A 19,864-nucleotide genomic window follows, 5' to 3' on the forward strand; every position below is an offset into this window, starting at 1 on the left:
CTTGGAGCTATTGAGTATACTGATTGGAGGGGGAAGAAGAGCTGTGTGCCAGGACTGTTCCAAGTGTGTTCTCATTGCTACAATATGGAGGACAGTGGTTCTCTACCCTCATAGAGTGCACATGCCATTGGTGAGACACACAAGGAAATAACTGTGTGAGCCTCTGGAGGCGGCTATTGCTGCTGCTGCTCAGGTGATCCCATAGACTGCCATTTTTAAACAGCTAGTGCTTCGGTTTGAATGTTTCAGCTGAAGTTCAAGTGTTGGAAAATTACTCCCCACTGTAACAGTGCTGGAGGATTTGTTACAGAAGCAAGTTCAGTCCTCTCTGCCATCTTGATCTGGACCTCTCTTGCCCTCCTGCCTTCCTCCATGGGATGATACAGCACAAAGCCCTCACCTGGTTCTGGGCCCATGCTCTTGAACTTCACAGACTCCAGAACCATAAGCCAAATAAATCTCTGATCTTTATAAATCACACATTCTCAGGTATTTGGTTACTGCAGCATCACATTGATGAAAACAGTCAGTTTGCTGAATTTTCTGACCCTAGCCACTGAATGAATCCTAAAGACAGACTTCCTTCTCTCCTAGCCACTACACACTACCTATATCAGGCCTAGTCCAAGCTGGTCAAGCTTAGTGCAGTGGCTGGTGGACAGTATCAACTGGCTGAGCAAGAGCCTCAAGTTCCATACTCTGGCTGCCCCTTGTTTGATGTCTTCTGTGTTTCCCCTTTGGCTTCCCAAATGCCATCTCTCCTCTATTGCCTCTGTGATGCCCATCACCCACACTACCTTCCCTGGCCCTTCAGATTATGACAATCCCCACTAAGACACTATGACAGTGTCTCATTATCTAGACACAGCTGGCAACCAATAAATGTATTCTGAGTGAATGAGTGTCTTCTCAGGAGAGTTGAAAGAGGTGAGGAGTTACCTAAAGGGGACCTCATCTCTCAGGTCTTCTGAGGAACAATTCCATTCAATGATGAAACTATGATGGAACAACATGAAGACAGAGGCTTGAAAGGAGCCTCAGACTTCCTCTAGCTCCATGCCTTCATCCCATGGGTGGAGGAAATCAAGGACCAGAGCCCAACTAACTTGTGCTAGGTCAGGATTTCCCAGCATGTGAGAAGGGAATTATTTGTGTAAGCAAGATGATTTCAACATCACCAATATATTATTAACCTCCTTTCAATCTTCCTGGGATCCTTCTGGTACCTCAGGAGGAAAGACTCAGGGCAGTACTGACATGTGTTTAATGCCTCTTTTTTTTTTGGCACTGGGGATTGAACCCAGGGGCACTCAACCACTGAGCCACATTCCCAGCCCTTTTTATATATATATTTATTTAGAGACAGGGTCTCACTAAGTTGCTTAGGGCCTCGCTAAGCAACTGGGGCTAACTTTGAACTTGTGATCCTCCTGCCTCAGCCTCCTGAGCTGCTAGGATTACAGGCATGTGCCACTGCACCCTGCCTGTTTAATGCTGCTTTACAGCTATGCCTCAGGCACCGGTGAGACTGGGCAATGCTACTCGAGTTTCACTGCATCCTCCTACTTATACCACATTCTTTCATTTGCTCACGTGAGATATTATTTTCTCCCCAAAGAAATATATGGACGTGTGGTTGGCCCTCAGTATACGCAGGTTCCACAAATTTAACTAACTTGTGGGTAGAGAACTTTAGGAGAAAAATTGTGTCTCTACTGAACATGTACAGATTTTTTTCTTATTATTTTCCAAACAACTACTGGCATGGCGTTTACATTGCATTAGATATTGTAAATAATCTAGAGATTAAAGTATAGAGAAGGATGTGAATAGGCTCTATGCAGATATGCCTCTTTATGCAAGGAAACTGAACATCTCCAGATTTTGGTATCTTCAGGGAATTCTGGAAACAATCCTCCTCTGTGAATACTGGAGGAGAACTGTGGTTGACAAATGTTTATATAATTTAATGTATTTATTTAAGTAGCTCAGGCAAGTACTTACGCACACAAACTGGCTCAGGCTCGGCTGCTCCCCAGCTGGGTGACCCCATGTGTGCTACCTGGCCTCTCTATGCCTCAGATTTATCATCACTAAAATGGAATGTAATAATACCACCTCCTGAAAAGTCTTATGGTGAGAATGAAATGAATGAGAACACAAAGCATTAGACCAGTTCCCAGAGTTCAAGATGAGCACCACATGTGAGAGGTGAGATAGGCATATGAGGGATGCCCAGACATGCTTGCTGATGGATGGATAAAATACTTCTAGAATATACTGCTAACTGACACAAGTGACTTAGTAACTGAAGGCATATGAAGGTAAGAATCAGGCCTGGAAGATGAACTTTTTGCAGGACATCTTTTTGAACTGTTTAATTACTGCTAGGGTTTTTCTTGTTGCTGTTTTTTCTCAAGGCATGTATGATCCAATTCTAAATTTAAAAAAAAAGGAGACTATTTTACAGGAAAGTCCTCTAGCTCAAGTCTGGAACATGCAGAACACAGCAGGCTTGGAGGCTGGGAAGTCAAGCAGGAAGTTATGGCACCTTCTAGGGCAGACCATAATTGGGACTCAGTTGGGCCAGTGGCAAAAGGAGGTTGTGGAAAAAGGAAAGATTCAGAACTTTGCAGGAACGATATGTATGCTTCACTCTTTCATAAAAGACACAGTGATAACCCCTAATGTTGGCTAGGCACTAGGCCAACCTCTGTAGCATGTACTCTCCTCAGTCTAATCTAGATAGATGAGTTGTAAATACCCCCATATTCTAGGGAAGGGCCGGATTCTGAGGCTTTGCCTGACAGGGCCTTGAATCCAGGCCCATCTGCCACTAAAACCTGTGTTCTTTCCAATACACACGGCTGGTTTTTCACTAATTAATTAGGATGGAGAGAGAGTGTGGGCAATTAAAAGAAAAATATTAAGTAAGTGATAGAGGGTTCCAATGCTATGTCAAAACCATGGGGATTTGCCTGAAGGTCATTCTAGAAAGATATCCAGACAGCCTGAGAAGGATCTGTGAAAAGAATCCCGGTTCCCGACCTCTCATTCTGAGGCTATCTCCAGCTGCCCTATCCCTGAGGGCAGACATCAGGTGGAGACGCCTTTGCACAGATTTGTCTGGAGGTCCAAGTGGATTTCATACCCCAACCCAGTGCACAATCAAATCAAGCCTTGGCTCTGTAAAAGGCAGAGCCCACTCATTACTCCAATCACTGTCTACCTGTCACCAGCTGCTGCTGGGTAGGGACACTCATAGGGCCCTTCCCACTCTTCCCTGACCAAAATCACATTAACTCCTCCTGCAGCTCTGTGCTGGGAGTAGAGCGACCCAGCAGATCTGTCCCAGGCTGGAGTAGAGCAGTTCTGTCCTAGCCTGGAGTAGAGTGACCAAGTACAAAGGAGGGGGTGCTATGGGGGTGCTGGGGTGCAGGTTGGTTATAACACAACAGATGCATTTCATGATCTAGAAACATACTGACAACCTAAGCATATTTTTAGCTGAACAATGACAACAGAGTGAAGCTTTTTGGTTGTCTGTTGTTTTGTCTTGGTTCTGCTGCTGGCCCACAGTCTCATTGCCTGCCCTTTTTTCCTCTCAAGCCAACATATGATCAAAGCTATAATGTGTAAGACTGATGGGACTTCAGGTAAAAATGTGGTTACGGGGTGTGTGTGTGTGTATGCAACATGTAACGTGCATACATTGTGCTGATGTGTGCATGTGTGCTAGTGTATAATGCTTAAATGTGAGTATGTACCTACACACATGCTTGTGCTAGTGTGTCTGCATATGTGTTAATGTATATGTGCACACATACCTGTGCAAGCATGCTTCAGTGAGGAGTGACGAGGCCTGGGCAGAGGGAAGGCTTGCTGAGTGAATGCAAGAAGGAATAAGGGAACAAGATACCCAGGCCTGCAGTCTCCTCTGCATCCTTCCTGGTCCCAGATAGAGATGAGCCTCTCCTCAGGAAGGAGATAGATGGCCATCAGCACACATCTCCATCACCATTATGCCCAGAAGTTCCCCTCACAGACCCCCTCCTCCTTTATAAAACATTAAAAAAAGAAAAGAATGGGGTTTACTGGATCTTTCTCTACGTCATCAATTCCTGTTACTATGGTCATGAAGCTGGGCTGGGGAATAAAGGGCTCTAAAAAGACTTGTGGAACCAAAACGGTAACTAGAAGCCCTTAGCAATTAAGCATGATGAGGGGGCAGCAGGGGAACACACAGCAACTGGGTGGCCATGGTGGACAGTTCACAAAGGGGAACCAATAGTTCCAGGCATTGCTGCAGATATAGCCCTTCTCCCTATGACTGTGCAGTGACTGCCTCGGAGGGAGGAGCTCACTTTCTATCCTTGCCCCCAGGCTTGGATGTGATGTGCTTTGGCAAAGGGATTTGACAAATGTGGCCTGAGCAGAACCTTGAAAAGTGCTTGCCTATGAGATCTGCTCACTTTGGCTTCTTTTTTTTTAATTGGCCAGAAATTAGCTCAGCCCAAATTACAAACCCACAGAATCATGAACAAACAAAATGGCAGCTATTTTAAGCCCCTAAATTTTGAGGTGGTTGTTATGCAGCAATTGATGACTGCTACAAAGGCCTTTAATAAGTCATTTACTTCTCTGTGCCCTCGTTTCTTTACCTGCAAAATGTGAGTGCTCATTCAGTAATACATAACAAGTACTTAATACAGTGTGAAATCTATCCTACACACTCACTAAAGAGCCAGTTGTCATTGTCATCCCTGTTTTGACAAGAAAGGTTTAACCCACTTGTCCAGGCTGGTAAGCATTGCAATAGGAAGTCAAAAGCACATCTGTGTGTAATCAGTTGGCTCCACTGAGAGCCTCTACTGGAATTCCTGTTCTCTTCCTTTCTTCCTCTCTGTTTCTTTAACCCATTAAGTCTTAAGTTTTCAATTCTAAAAATATTTCAATGAAAGTGACACAGCTGCATTAAAATAGATTTGAAGATCATAACATAGAGCCCATTTATTATATAATTTATTATTAATAATAATGATAATGTCATTGATAATATTAGTATCTTCACTAACCATTTACCCATGAGTTTTCTCAGAAGAATGGAACTCTAAAATAATGAATATTTAGGGGCTGGGGTTGTGGCTTAGCAGTAAAGCATTTGCCTAGCACGTGCAAGGGCCTGGGTTTGATCCTCAGCACCACATAAAAATAAATAAAATAAAGGTATTGTGCAACTACAACTAAGAAATAAATATTTTTTAAAAATGAATATTTATTTCAAAGTTACCATGTTGCTCAATTTAAGTTTTTTAGGTGTTCCATAAATGGCAAGATGGGACATAATATGTTAATTCCTATCCTTCCAAAGGCACCAAGCTCAAGTTCATCTCTTATTACTGTGGCCCACCTGGGGCCATCAGTTTTCTGAATCCTGTCCTTCTTTTCCTCTCTTCCCCACTCCTTCTCTCAATCAATCTCTCACACGTCTGCTCACATCCTCTCATGTCTTCACTCAAGAAACAAGCACTGAAGGCTTCAAGGAGGTCAGCACTATGAAGGGCTCTGGGCACACTGTGGAGAACAAGTTTCACCCCTTGTTCTCCACACTGTTCCTGCTCGGTGTCTCCCATGCAAGCCCACGTGTCTACAAGTACTAGGCTCCATCTTGGGTTATATCAAGAGTTCACATGTTTTACTCCTTCTCTCTGCCCAGATTCTCCACTCCTTGTAGGCAAAATCAATTCCTCTCATTTATTCACAATTCATTCCTCTTCCTCTGCTTAGTCAGCACCCAGGGAGCACCAAGGATGGGCAAGAACCTGAGAGAAAGAACAACTCTGAAATGTTCCCGATCCCCCATGGTGCCCTACAGTGGCAATGGGTCCAGAGCAGGCAGCCCCAAATGCTTGAATTTAATGCCTTTGACTAGGGTCATCCCTCATTATCTGTGCAGGGTGATTCCAAGCACCTCCCACATCAAAATCCACACTCGCTCAGGTCCCCTACATAAAATGGCCTAGTATTTGCAAAAACCTACACACATCCTCCGGTGTACTGATTTTTTACACCACCTAATACAGTGCTAAGTAAGCACGTAAGCAGTGGTTCTACTGTGCTATATTGTTTAGGGAATGGAGACAAAAAAAAGAATCTGTTTAGAATTGATGCAATGAAAAAAAAATTTCTATCCTCAGTTGGTTGAATCCATGGGATACAGAACCTGCAGATATGGAGGGCCAAATGTACTGAAGACTTAGTGTGCAGTCAAGAATAAAGGATCTTGAGGGGTACTGCTGGCACCCTGAGGGCCTCAAACAGCTGGGGAACCACTGCCCCATCTCCTGCTCACAGGCAGCTGTGCACAGAGCATCTGCTAGATTCAGGGCCCATTAGGCACCAGCACCATGAGGGTCACAGAGAGATACCACCATCCTCTTGATCTCTGACAACAGTCTGAAACTGCCCAATCTACAAGCTGCAGAACGATGACCAGCCCCATTTTTCATGGGTGAAACTGGGAGGTGAAGGATGAGCCCAAGGCCACACAGCTATTCAATGTGGGCCTTTGGGCCTTTAGTGCAGCGATACACATCCAGTGAAGACCTGACTCCAAGCATTCCAACATGGGAGAGATGTTGACACCAAGAGATCTTTGGAAAACCGCCATAGAACTCAAAGCCCAATGGTGGTGCCTTGCAGAAAGTGTTGGGGTTTAATCTGAGTTTGAAAAATGAGTTTGACAAAAACAAGCCAAGGAGCAAAAAAGACAATTATAGACAAGAAGTGCAGTGATAAGAAGCAGAGAGTGGAGGTATTTGGGGCAATGAAAAGTGCCAGAGAGGAGTGCAGCTGGAGGGTGGAGGGAAGGACAGGGACCCCCGTGGTCCCAGGGCCCTGGGATGTGGAGCTCAGGTAGTGGAATGCTATGGGGGAAGGTAAGCCACCCAAACTCATCAAGGGTGAGATGATGATGACGGTGATAGTAACATTACTAACCCCTGATTCACTGCTTCATTATGTTCTAAACACACTTTACAAACACAACCTCCTTTCAATTCTCAAAAGAACATGCAGTGAGTAGGTACAGTCAGCTCCCCCACCCATCTGCTAGTTCTACATCAAAGCATTCAGCCAACTGCAGGTTGAATGTATCTGGGAAAAAACTGCATCTCTGCTGAGCATGCAAATACTTCTTTTCTTGTCCCAAAGCAATACAATATAACAAACACTTACATACATTTACATTGAGTTAGGTATTATAAGTAACTTAGGGATGGTTTTAAGTGCAAAGGAGAATGCATAATACTGTGCCCTTTAACCTAAGGGACTTGAGCATACACAGATTTTGGAATCCACAGGAGGTCCTGGATCCAAATCCCTATTGATACAAAGGGACAGCTTTACTATTATTTCTTTTTTACAATTGGCTTTGAACCCAGATTTTGGCTTCAGAGTCTGTGCTTTAAGTCAGTGGGCTACTCTGCCCCTCAATGACCAGCTGATGCAAAATACTTCACATTGTAAAGCAGCAATTCTTCCTTTACCCTAAGAATGATCCAACTGAAAACTGTCCAGGACTCAACTTTTACTCCTTAACTTGGATTCATAGAATTACAAGCTTCAACATTTACTTAGGAACACTTACACCCATTTTTCTGATTGGGAAGCTGAGGCCCAGAAAAGCAAATGCCTTGCCCAAGATCCAGGTCTTCCACCTGAGGTCCAGGAACTGGACAAAGGTGCAGAGTCCCTGAGGAGTCTGCCACCTGCTGGCTGTATAGGATGTCAATACAGAAGCAGTACCAAAGAGAAGGGGCTTCAAACAGCACACAGTTCTTTTCCCTCATCTTGGGAATTTTCAAATGTCATTTTAGATGCAGAATCCTCTTCCCACTCACATAGACTTTTAATGAAAAGCTTTATAAGGAACCTCTATGTATTTACAACAATAGTTCTACTCTGAGTGCTATAGGAAGGTGAGAGGTCTGGTATTTAACCTGCTCCCCAAGACTATGCATGGGACTCCCCACATTCCTCTCCAAAGAAGTCAAAGCCTGCTCAAAGCACAGCCTGTGAGCACCTGCACCATAACCCAGGATGTCTGTACTCCCAACTCACTTGCCATCTTCGATTCTAACACCCTTCTCAAGTGCAGCTGGACTTTGACTTCTAGCACGTAATAAGGCTAGCCTTGGGCCAAAATGATCTTGTAAAATTATCCCCTGGAAACAGCAAGACAGGCCCACATGCCCAACACCTCACATCAAACTCAGAATGGGGCTCCATCGTGCAGGTGAGGATGCAAAGACCTGAACTGCATGCCTGCTTCAAGTCCCAAAGTAAGGAATAGCCCCAGTGGCTCTAGAGTCCACATCTCTGCTCTCAGTGCCTTCACACACAGGCTACCCAAACTCAGCTCTGTGTCCATTGCTTTCATAATATAACATCCCATATCTGGAAGGTCATTTGAATCTCATGTGAATTTTAACAACTAACATGCCTGGGCCCTACCACAGATACAAAGAATCAGAAGCTGGGGTTGTGAATCATTATAGCCTGACATGATGTCCACTGTGACTGCAGCACAAGATACATCAAAAATGCCCATAGTCATCCCAGACCTCTGTTTTGCCTCCCTCCAACTCTGGGTACTGAAAACAAGCGACCCAATCCCCAACAGCAGTGAGCCTGGGCAGAACTTACTGTGTAGAGCTCATTGGTCACCTTCAGGAGCTCCTCATGCATCTGCAGGCCAATCTCCTTACTCTGAAATATGAAAGAACAAATGTCAACATTCAGAAATGATGAATATTTGAGAAGATGGAAATGCGAATTACCCTGATTTCATTATTACACATCATATACACAAATGGAATTATCATACTGTTCCCCATAAATACATACAAATGTTATGCATCAATTAAATTTTTGTATGTGTGCTACTGATTATGGTGTACCATTAAGCAGGTGTGTCCCCAGCCCTTTTTTATCCTTTTATTTTTTATTTTGAAACAGGGTCTCACTACATTACCCAGGATGGCCTTACAATCCTTGAGTAGCTGGGACTACAGGCATATACCACTGTGCCAGGCTTAATTTTTTGGCGGGGAGGAGGTTCCTGGGGATTGAAACGGGGGGGCATTAACCATTGAGCCACATCCTTGCACTTTTATTTTTTTTTTTAAATGTCAGGGGAGACATTTTCTGGTTGTGTTCAGCAATTTCTTTTCAACACAGAAAGGGCAGGAATGTTTGGGATGAGGTGGGAAGGAATGCAAAAATCAATGAACCTCATTGATCTAGATCTGAATTCCTCAAACTTATGTGTAAAACAAATTAAACTTCTTGCAAAAGGAATTCCCTAGTCATATAGTCAGGGAATTCTACACATCACTTCCTTACCCTGGTGGCTCATAGCAATGTGAGCATGTTAAAGATTCTGGAAAACCTCAAGGAATCTTTCTTGAATTCTGTGTCCTAAGCTAGAATGACCAGAGAATGTTTTCCTTGCTCAGTGTTGATTGAACAGCTCTCGAGCATAGGGTTCCATAGGTCTCAGTTTGAGTAACAATGAGCTAGCACCACATTTCCTTGTGAGAGTAATGGAAACTCTCCCTGCATCCAGGAAATGCCCAGCAAGTCAGTGACTTTCTGCTTGCAGAAGGACTGTCTTGGCCAGGAGCCAGCACTTAGCACCCATTTGGATATGGATATCCAGGCTTTCAGGGCCTGGTTCAACATGAATTAAATCTTGGTTTGTTTTTTCCAACATGAATTAAATCTTCTTCTTGCCCTACAGCCCTGTCTCTCAGCTTCTGGGTCTAGAATGCCAAGAATTACTTAAAGTTAAATTTCAGTGCAGCCTCTTGCATGCAAGTTCCCCGAGCCACCGATTCTTGCCCTATCATTGCCTGGATTCTGACATAACAGCAGGTCCACACTGCTGATATGTCCACGCCAATAAGGGGACAGCAGCCATGTAGGTTGGCAGAAAATCCACCTAGGCACAAGATAGGAGATGTAGGTTCTTACATCCATTGTGTTACCAAGTAACCATGGAGACTTGTAAAGTTATTTCCCTTTACTTAAGGTACCTCATCCTTAAATAAAAAGATTAAACTAAAACTCTTCCTGAAGCGTGGTCTGGATATCACTGTCAGTTATTACATTAAAATGACAGTGACTTCTGTGACCACATGCATTTGGGAGAAGCTTCTTGAATAAAGTTAGATATCTAAGTTAGCTTAATGTAGGACTTTTCAGTGCCTTTAAGAATCTTAGGTACTTGGAGACTTTCTGAGAGGGAGCTGCAGTGTGTAGTTTCATTAATCATAAATCTTTTTGCATGAGGTGACTAACAAGATACTGAAGGACATGAAAACAATGAGGCAGTTATCTCCAAAAAAGTTTAGGATTCTTGTTATTGTATTTATTGTTATTTTAGTAAGTAGTCTCTGCTATGCTCTGAATGTTTGTATCCTCCCAATGTTCCTATGTTGAAATCCTCACCCCCTGGGTAAAGGTAGTAAGAGATGAGGCCTCAGGAGGTCACAAAGGTGGAACTCTCTTGATGGGACTAGTGCCCTCAGAAGAGACTTCGGAGAGCTAGCGAGCCTCTTCCACCGTGAGAAGCTGCCATCTGTGAACCAGGATAAGGGTCCTCATCATGTTCCAAATCTGCCAACATCTTGATCTTATACTTCCCAGCCTCCAAAACATTAAAAAATCATTTTCTGTCTTTATAAGCCATGCAGTTCATGACACTTTGTCACAGCAGCCTGAGTGCTCTAAGACACTCTTCCTATTTGCATGGACTGCCATAATAGGTTTGCAAGTGGGAGTCCTCCTGATCTCTGCTCTCTGAGCAGCTGAGCCATTGTGCTCTCTGTTTATCTCCCTCAGCCTCACAGCTACACCAGCTGCTGGCGGGCAAAGATCAGCCTTCCTCCAACTCTTGGTTGGGTTAGGAGGCTCAGTACCAGAAAAATGACCTTTTTTTTTTTTTTTTTACTTTTTATTTTGAGGCAGGGTCTCACTGAGTTGCTTAGGGCCTTGCTAAATTGCTGAGGCTGACCTCAAACTTGCAATCCTCCTGCCTCAGCCTCCCGAGTCACTGAGATTACAGGCATGTGCTACCATGTCCAGTTTGAAAAATGACTTCTTGGGCTCCTTCTTCTTGCCCTACAGCCCTGTCTCTCAGCATCTGGGTCTAGAATGCCAAGAATTACTTAAAGTTAGTTGTTTCTACATCAGATCCAACATGTAGCCTAAAGCTCTGGGAGTGATTTCACAGATCTGTTTAGGTGTCTTTCCAGCTCCAGTGGCTAAAACAAAGGGACCCATTCCAAAATAAAAGTGGCCTGGGTGTGGTGGCACACTCCTGAAATCCCAGCAGCTCGGGAGGCTGAGGTAGGAGGACAGCAAGTTCAAAGCCAGCATCAGACCCTGTCTCAAAATAATACATAAAAATGGGCTGAAGATGTGGCTCAATGGTTAAGCAACCTTGGGTTCAATACCTGGTACAAAAAAAAAAAAAAAAAAAGGTGGAGCCTGTGTAGAGTTAACTGGGGGCCTTCAGCAGCATCCCTGCTTTTACAGTGGTGCTCAATGAACCCAACCAGTTACCCCCCCTATTCTCTGTGTTTTTCTGGGCAGTTCAGTGCCTCAGCTTCCCCTGTGACCTCTTCCCATGATGTGTGCCTTACTGCAGCTGACTCCAGACTCTCCAGCACCACTCAGTGGCTTCCTGTCAGTCCTCCAGATCACTAATATCTTTGACACTTAAAAGCCTATTGCTTATGTATTTATTTTTATGATCTAACTTTTGTCATAGGTAATAAATGCACACGGTGCAAGAAACTCCATCAGCTGACAAGGTAAGAAGAAAAGATTCCCAGGCTCCCAGAATCCCACCCAGAGGAACTATGAAAAGTTTCTTCTGATGCCTTCCAGAAACAGTGGATATGCAAGTACACATTTGGATATCATATGATCTCTTTTAACACAAACCTCTGCATCTTGCTTTTCTACTTAATGATAGATTTTTCTGTTGCAACCAAGATAGCTCTTTCACACTGTATTCCACACACCAGAGGCAGAATAGTTAACTTAACCAGCTCTTTAGAGATGCACATTTAGGTTGCTTCTAGTGTCTTATCCCTGCCACTGTGCACATAGGCAGGGATGCCTGTCATTCAGGGACCCCATCCTAGAAGCAGCCCTGCTGAGTCCTGCCTTGCTCCAGCTATGCCTTCTCAGCCGCTTCCACCTGGTTCCACAACAAGTCCCTGATGTCAGCACCAGTAACCAGAAGCCATATCACCATCTCCATGAGCCTCTCTCCTGGGCTCCATCCTACACAACCTTGAGCCAAGTTCAAAGAACCATATCTTCAAAGGGTACAAATCAATACGGCTGTACCCTCATTACATCAAAATTAAAGTATCCAAAAGTGAACTTCTGAAACCAAACTCTCTTTATCTTCTCAATTTTGGCCAATGGAATAATATCTTACTTACTCTGGAGTTATATGATTATATATATAGTTATCTCTCCTCTTCAATATATCACTATGTGCTGTTTTCAAACTGCCTAATCCTATGTAGCAGGCAATGGGGTTTACCTCCCTGTCAACCCTTCTTGCCATTCCTGCTTCCTACTGAAGCCATGCATTTGACCCTGCATTCATTCCTTCAACCCAGTTCTTACAGGGAAGATTATTCCATCCCAAAAAAACATTCTGGATTCTTCTGTGTTGAGTATATGACTTACCTGGACAGAAAAAGAGGACTTATACCATTAAAGAGAAGATTTTAGCATTTCTGTTAAGTTCTAGAAAAAAAAATATGTAGCCCTGATTGCTACCAGCAGGCATCTTAGGACCAAAAGAAGAAGCTGCCTTCGGGATGGCAGAGCAAAAGGAACTCGACTCCTTTCATGACCTCCTGGGTAACTGATGGAACCAAAATCCTAGAGCCAGCCTCCTAGTCTACTTTCACTCCTGTGGCTGGGGTTCTCTGTTACTTGCAGCCAAAAGCATCCTCAGGGATCCAGCCTCATTTCCCCCACCAGTTCCTGGAGCACATTATCATCATCATTACAGACCCAAATTTCTGAAGCTGCCTCTTAACAAAGTCTCCACAGCTTGTCTCTTTGATCTAATCATTCATTCTTCACGTCTATACCCAAATGTCCTAGAAATATATTTCTCTGTGTCCTTTCCCCTTGTACACAGGATCAAGTCTCAGCTCCTTAGCTTGACTCCTGAGCCCGTGCTCAGAGTAGGTCTGGTTATGCAGTGGGTCAGGGTGGATTTTGAGCTATAGAGACCTGAATTGGAGGTGAGGCTTTCATTTATTGAACCTCTTGGCATCTCAACTTCCCCATCTGTAAAATGGTTGTAGGGGACAGACAAAGCTGGGCACCAAAGATAGCAGGAAACAGTTTTATTTGGCCGCAGCCAGGTTCAGAGGGCACAGCTTTCACTATAATCAATGAATCCCCTGAACCCTGAGTTCAGGTAGTTTCAGAACTTTATACCCAGCATATAAGGGAGGGCTCACAAGTTCACAATCTGCAGAGGTTCACATAAAAGTAGCTTTTTCTTTCATTGTTCTGGGCAGGTTAACTCTTCAAGGACAACACCTGAGAAGGGGAGAGCTTCTTCTCCCCTTTCTTTCCTCCCCTGCCAGCTGTTACCATGGAGCCAAATTGGTAACTTATCTTAGAAATGTAGACATCTCTGTGAGGCTCTAGCTCAAGGTCAGAGGCCTTGTTAAAGGATTTGTCTTTTTTTTAATCAAATTTTGCATTTGCAAATACACTTCTACAAACTACTATACTGGATTAATGTTTATGAAAACTAGTAAAGGGGCGTTTAGCACCTGGAATGCTGATTTCTTCCAGTTTAGTGGCCAAGTAAAAGAGAGCAACAGGAAAATAGGAAGTTTACCTACATTGAACTCTTTTATAGAGACTCTTTTGCTGATAGTCCTGAAATCAATTATGGTAAAGATTTCTGGAGAAGCTTAGTTATGATTTTCTGTGGAGGAGGGGGTGCCACTACAATTCCCCCCTTTAATGATGTTCCCCCAAATTTAATCCTTTAAATTTAAGAGCATCAGAACAAGAACCTGTTTGTCTTTTCTGCACTTGTGCAGTGAGGGGCAACAGTCTTGTTATTTACTTGTTTTTTCACTCATTCTTTGTTTCTCCTGCTGGGATGTAAGCCCCATGACAGCAAAGAGACTTTCTCTCAGATTCCACGGCTGCTGCATATGCTGCAGGCAGACAGTTCTGAGCTCAAAGTGCCCTTCAGGCATAGCCTTAAAGGACAAGGTGACATCCCTCTGGGTGCAGCCTCATTCAAAGACTGATAAGGATGGGTCATAGGACTTGCTTCTCAGGTCTCAGCCCTGAAGGGTCATTCCCTCTTTAGCACACCCCATAGCTGATTAAGGCTTCTAGTTAGGCCATCTGCTTTGCACTTGACCTTCCCATCTCCTTGGCCCTTTCCTCACACTTCCAAGGGTTATCCCAAGATTGCTTCCCAGCCATTCTAGATGATAAATTCAGATGTCTTGGGGTGGGGTGGTAGCTCAGGGGTAGAGCTCTTGCCTTCCATGTGTGACCCTGTGTTCAATCCTCAGCACCCCATAAAAATAAACAAATTTAAAAAAGTATTAAAAAGTAAATAAATAAATTCAGATGTCTCAGAGTGTGCTTCCTGGTACCCATCTGCAGCATCTCACTGCCACATTCCTGCATCCCTGCAATGCTATGGAACTTGTCACACAGTGGATGGATGCTCAATAAATGTTCTGAGCAAATCTATGCATGAATGAAGGGACAGTTCCTCTAAGCCTTGGTTTCCTTATTTGTATAAGTGGAATGGTATCACAGGTATCGTGGAGTCTCTATGAGGAGGAAAAGAGATAACACATATGGCAGTGCCTGGCACAGCATGGGACACAAATGATGTGCCCAGGAAAATGCAGAACAGAATGAATCAACACTCATGAGATGCCAGTGAGGAGGCTAGGAAGTTGTTTAGAGAAGAGAAGATACAAAGTCAAATCTTTTATTAACTCTTGCCTTAGGAATATCCCAGTATGGTGGGGTAGAAGGTCAAGAACACTCCTTGTTATAAGGCAGGACACAGAAGGGAAGTAAGGGAATGTAAAAGGTAGTGATGGGGAGGTTGTGCTCCCAGAACCATCCCACCTTGCATGGATGGCCAGAGATAGCCTTTTAGGTAGCAAAAAGAGGAGATGAGTACAGAGCACAGGCAGGAACCTGGGAATGTAAAAAGAGTGGTTTACAAAAGGAGGAAGATGTAAGCTGGGAATGAAGGCTGGGCCAGATCCTGAAGGCTGATGGAGCACTGACTTATTTCAGAGCAGAACTGAAGGTTTGGGGGCCAAAAACCATGATGTTCAGGGCTGTGCTTCATAAAGATGCAGCACAGGATATGGAGGGTGGACTAGATGGTTAGTCTGCTTTTCCTTGCTTTGACCAATACCTAATAAAAACGATGTTTTGTTCTTTTGTTTTATTCTGGCTCATGGTTTCAGAGGTTTAGTCCATGGTTGGTTGAGTCCCCTGTTCTGGGCCTAAGAAGAGGCAGAACATAGTGGAAGGGTATGATGGAGGAGCAAGCTCTGTTCATCACAGCCAGGAAGTAGAGAGAGATAGGGGAAGGGGCTGCAGGGAAAATGAACCCTTCCAGGGTATGCTCCCAGCCACACCTCAATAGCCTACAGTTACCATCCAGTCAATCCATTCAAACAAGGATGGACTGATTAGATCACAGCCCTCAAAATCAAAACCTTTGGGTGCAGGAAAGATGGTGGAATGAGATGAACATCATTACCCTAGGTACATGTACGACTGCACATATGGTATGACTCTACATTATGTACAACCAGAAAAATGAAAAGTTGTGCTCCATTTGTGTATAATGGGTCGAAATGCATTCTACTATCATGTGTAACTAATTAGAACCAATTTTAAAAAGTGGGCTGGGGCATGTGTGAGGTACTGAGTTCAATTCTTAGCACCACATATAAATAAATAAAATAAAGGTCTATCAACAACTAAAAAAAAATTTATTCAAAAAATGAAAAAAAATCTAAACCTTTCACCTCTGAATATTCCTACATTTACATGGGAAATTTTTTGGGGGGGTGGGGTGGGGAGGGGAACACCTTAGAGTCAAACCATAACAGATGGGGCAGGCCTGTGGGTCTGTTCTTATATTTCCTCAATAGGACTATAAGCCACTAGATGGAACCTGCCTGAGTCTCTGTTTGCCACACCCAGCCCAGAGCTGGCCACAGAGCAGATGCTTAGTGAGTAGCCACTGAACTACACAGGACTCAAGGCATTATTATTTTACAGTTGGGAAGGGAAATATTCTAAACAACACTTCCAAAAACTACTGAATGAGGAACCCAAACCAAACATTCCACCAGGAACAGAAGGCCAAAACCCTGTTGATCCTAGCAGGCCACCACACCCAGCCCTTGGGGACCCAAGTAGCAACATATGAGCATTGTTGGCCACATTTTTCACATTACCTTCATGCCTGCCAAGGTTGGAGGTGGCATGCTGCCTCCTTCATGCAGAGGAAGTGTGGGGACAGTGAAAACATCTACACATCAGGTCAAAGAAGGCCTAGCTGTGGCAGCCATGGTTTTCGTGGGGTTGAAAGGGCATGGTCCTGCCTTTCTGTTGCAAACAGGCCTATAAGATGAGACTCACCAACCTCAAGACCAGGCACCGTGATGGCAGGTGCCCCAATTCTGTGGGGCTCCTCTGCTTCTTTCTCCTACCCATAGCTAACTTCCTTAGGGACAGACAACTCCTTGTCATGGGAATCATGTTATGCATGGCAGGATGTTTAGCAGCATCCCTGACCTCTTCCCACTAGATGTTGGCACCTTTCCCTCCTCACATCCCCAAATTATCTCCAGACATTGTTAAATGTTCCCTAGGGGGCAAAGTCACCCCTCAGTGAGAAATACTGCTTTAAACCAAGGCCTCCAAGTGACAGCTTGTGGCCTGCAGATGTGTTTTGTTTGGCCTTTCAGTGCTTTTAGAAAATCTTAATATTTTCCCAGCATTTGAAGATCAGGAAAGTTCTCTTGTAAGTCCTTATTTTTTAAAATAAGGTATTATGTTCTTTTTTCTCTATTCTTTATTGGTGCATTATAGTTGTACATAATTATGGGATTTGTTATTACAAATATGTACGGGCACATAATATAACAAAATAATTTGGTCCACATCATTTCCCAGTATTCCCCCTTTTTTTCTCTCTAGCTTCCATGTATGAGAGAAAACATAACCCTTGACTTCATAAGTCCTGGTTTTCAATTTCTTTGGAAATTCTAGGTAATCCTGAGCCACTATTTCAAGATGGCAGCCCTTTAGAGAGAGCTTATGCTCTTCAGCTTGCTACTGAGCCCAACATCTCCCTTCTTCTGGCCATGCCCTCCATCTGACCCATGGAGGTATTTGAGTTATAACCCAGAAATCAGGGCTATCTCTCAAGAGAAAGGGTGGCTATCTGTATGTAGTAGTGCCCATTAAAAATGACAATCCTAGACCTGCTAACTCAGAACAGCTAAGTGTTCCTCTTTAGCAAGTATTCTTCTTGCATCCCACCATTTGAGAGCCTCTGGAGAGTCTGACTCCTGAAACCAAGTCCTGTGGCATCATAACAGACCCAACCCATGACCCATTTAGGCACACAGTGCACCCTGAACCCATCCTTCTGCCTGCTCTGTCTCCCCCTATGCTGCTAGCTTTGACTCCATTCACACACACATTTATTGAATACCTTGTGGGTAACAGTTTCAACCAGGAACCAAAGACACAAAGCTGAATGAGACATTGTCCCTGCTCTGAAGTATTGTTTTATCAGCAGCAGCTAGCTTTATGGAAACTTTCCCATTTGTTGAATATTGTCCAAAGTTACTTCCATACATTGTTTAGTTTAAAACTTTAAGGTAAATACTACTAACATCCTTATTGGCAAATGCAAGAAAGCTGGAGGTTCAGAAGAATTGAACAATCTGTCCAATCTTGCACAGTTAGAAAGCAGCAAAGTCAGGATTCGACTTTTGGTTGGTCTGACTTCAAAGTCAGCACTCAGAATGATTTACAATGGTCTGCTTCTTCAGGGCCTAGTGCACATACACACAGATGAAAAGAAGCCATTGCAATGATGTAATGGAGATAAGTCCAGGTCACAGATAAAGTGCCAAGACAGGTAAGCCCCCTCGTCATTGCCTACCTGTCTAATGCACTTTCTTACCATCTGCATAGGAATCTGCATCCCTGATCCTTGTCCCTGCTTACAAGCAAGGGTAGTCCTCTTTGTCCCATATTCCCTGCTAGGAACAAATAAGCCATGATCATTCTTTCTCACTTATCCCTTCCTCCTCCTTCTGTTGACAAAAAATGAGGTGTGGGTGGGACTGGCCTCTACCTACTGGGCCATACAACATGGTTCACTAGGCAAGGGACTGGACCTCACCAGAGTACTCCAGAGGCTTGTCTCCAGAGAGAGAAACATATCTCAGGATGAGCCAATAAAGAATCTTTCCTGGAAGCTTTCTCCTAACCATACTCTCAGATCATCTCTGCTCTGGGACTGCTGAACCAGGATGTAGGAACCCTCTGCTGCCTGTAGCCATCACACCTACCACAGGAGAGGTCAGGGACTGGTGGGGCCTGGATCTAGTGATTCCAAGACAGGATCTATCTACAGACTTCTTCAGTTTACAGAATCAATAAATTTTCATGATGGTTTATTTGAAAGAATTCTAACATAATCTGTACTCATGTCAGTCTCAAGATACCAAAACAGCCACTGAGTAAAAAAAAAAAAACCTTCTGAAAATCCCCCAGTAGGCATCAGCTTTCACTAGTTCCTGCAAAATGACTGATCTCCAAATGGTCAAAACATAAACTCCTAAAAGGATAGAGCTGTGGCTTCTGGAATTCTTTCCTCTGCTTCCTATAATGCCAACCATAAACACTTACATACAAAAGGAGCCCCATAAATGTCCATGAATGAGTTCATTGATGTGTAGATGCAGTACCAAACTAGAGAGGAGTAAAAGGTGACCACCTTTGACCTTTATTTCTTTGCCAAAACAAATATTAATTCAAGTCAAGATGAGCCCAGCAGACAAAAATTTTTCTTGACATACAAGAGATCCTGAGTGAAATCAGCTCCTTTACCACAAAAATCTTGCCATGTGTGAGTTGATTTAGTTTTCAATACAGAGTTAATTATGCTTTTGAAGGAAAACACTCAAAACCTTACTATATAGCTAGGAGTATAGCTCAGTGGCTGAGCATGTGCTTAGTATGCACAAGGCCTAGGATTCCATCCCCAGCAGTACCCTCCCCCCAAAAAAACCTTACTATAGACCCTAGGACTTGATAAACTATATTTGAAAAGTTCTTATTTTAGAAGTAATGTCTGCATTCCCCACAAACTAAGATGAGTGAGTACAATGCTGAAATCATTCTTTATGAAGTAATCCCCTCTAAAACTCATGTTGAAATTTAATCTCCAAAGTCAGATGGTTATGGTATTTAGAAGTAACTAGGATTATATGAGGTCATGAGGGTGGTGGAGTGCTTGTGATGAGATTAGTGAATTTTTTTTAAAATATATTTTTAGTTGTCAATGGACCTTCATTGTATTTATGTGTGGTGCTAAGAATTAAATCCAGTGCCTCAGACATGCTAGGCAAGCTCTCTACCCCAGCCCAGATTAGTGACTTTTTAAGAGGAGAAAAGACCCTAGCTAGTACCACCACCTGCTACTTCACCACGTGATCCC

General features: G+C 43.6%; 1 protein-coding gene across 3 annotated transcripts in view; it reads right to left on the bottom strand.

Moving 5' to 3' along the window:
• Srgap3 (SLIT-ROBO Rho GTPase activating protein 3) overlaps window positions 1-19,864 on the bottom strand; it is a 244,862-nt gene that overhangs the window by 72,323 nt on the left and 152,675 nt on the right. For all 3 annotated transcript variants that reach the window (XM_026383042.2, XM_077793436.1, XM_026383043.2), the window contains one exon: window positions 8,707-8,769. In XM_026383042.2, coding sequence (XP_026238827.1) covers window positions 8,707-8,769 — 63 coding nt within the window. The remainder of the gene's footprint in view (window positions 1-8,706; window positions 8,770-19,864) is intronic.

Source organism: Urocitellus parryii, chromosome 16, assembly GCF_045843805.1.
Source record: "Urocitellus parryii isolate mUroPar1 chromosome 16, mUroPar1.hap1, whole genome shotgun sequence".
Lineage (NCBI taxonomy): Eukaryota > Metazoa > Chordata > Mammalia > Rodentia > Sciuridae > Urocitellus > Urocitellus parryii.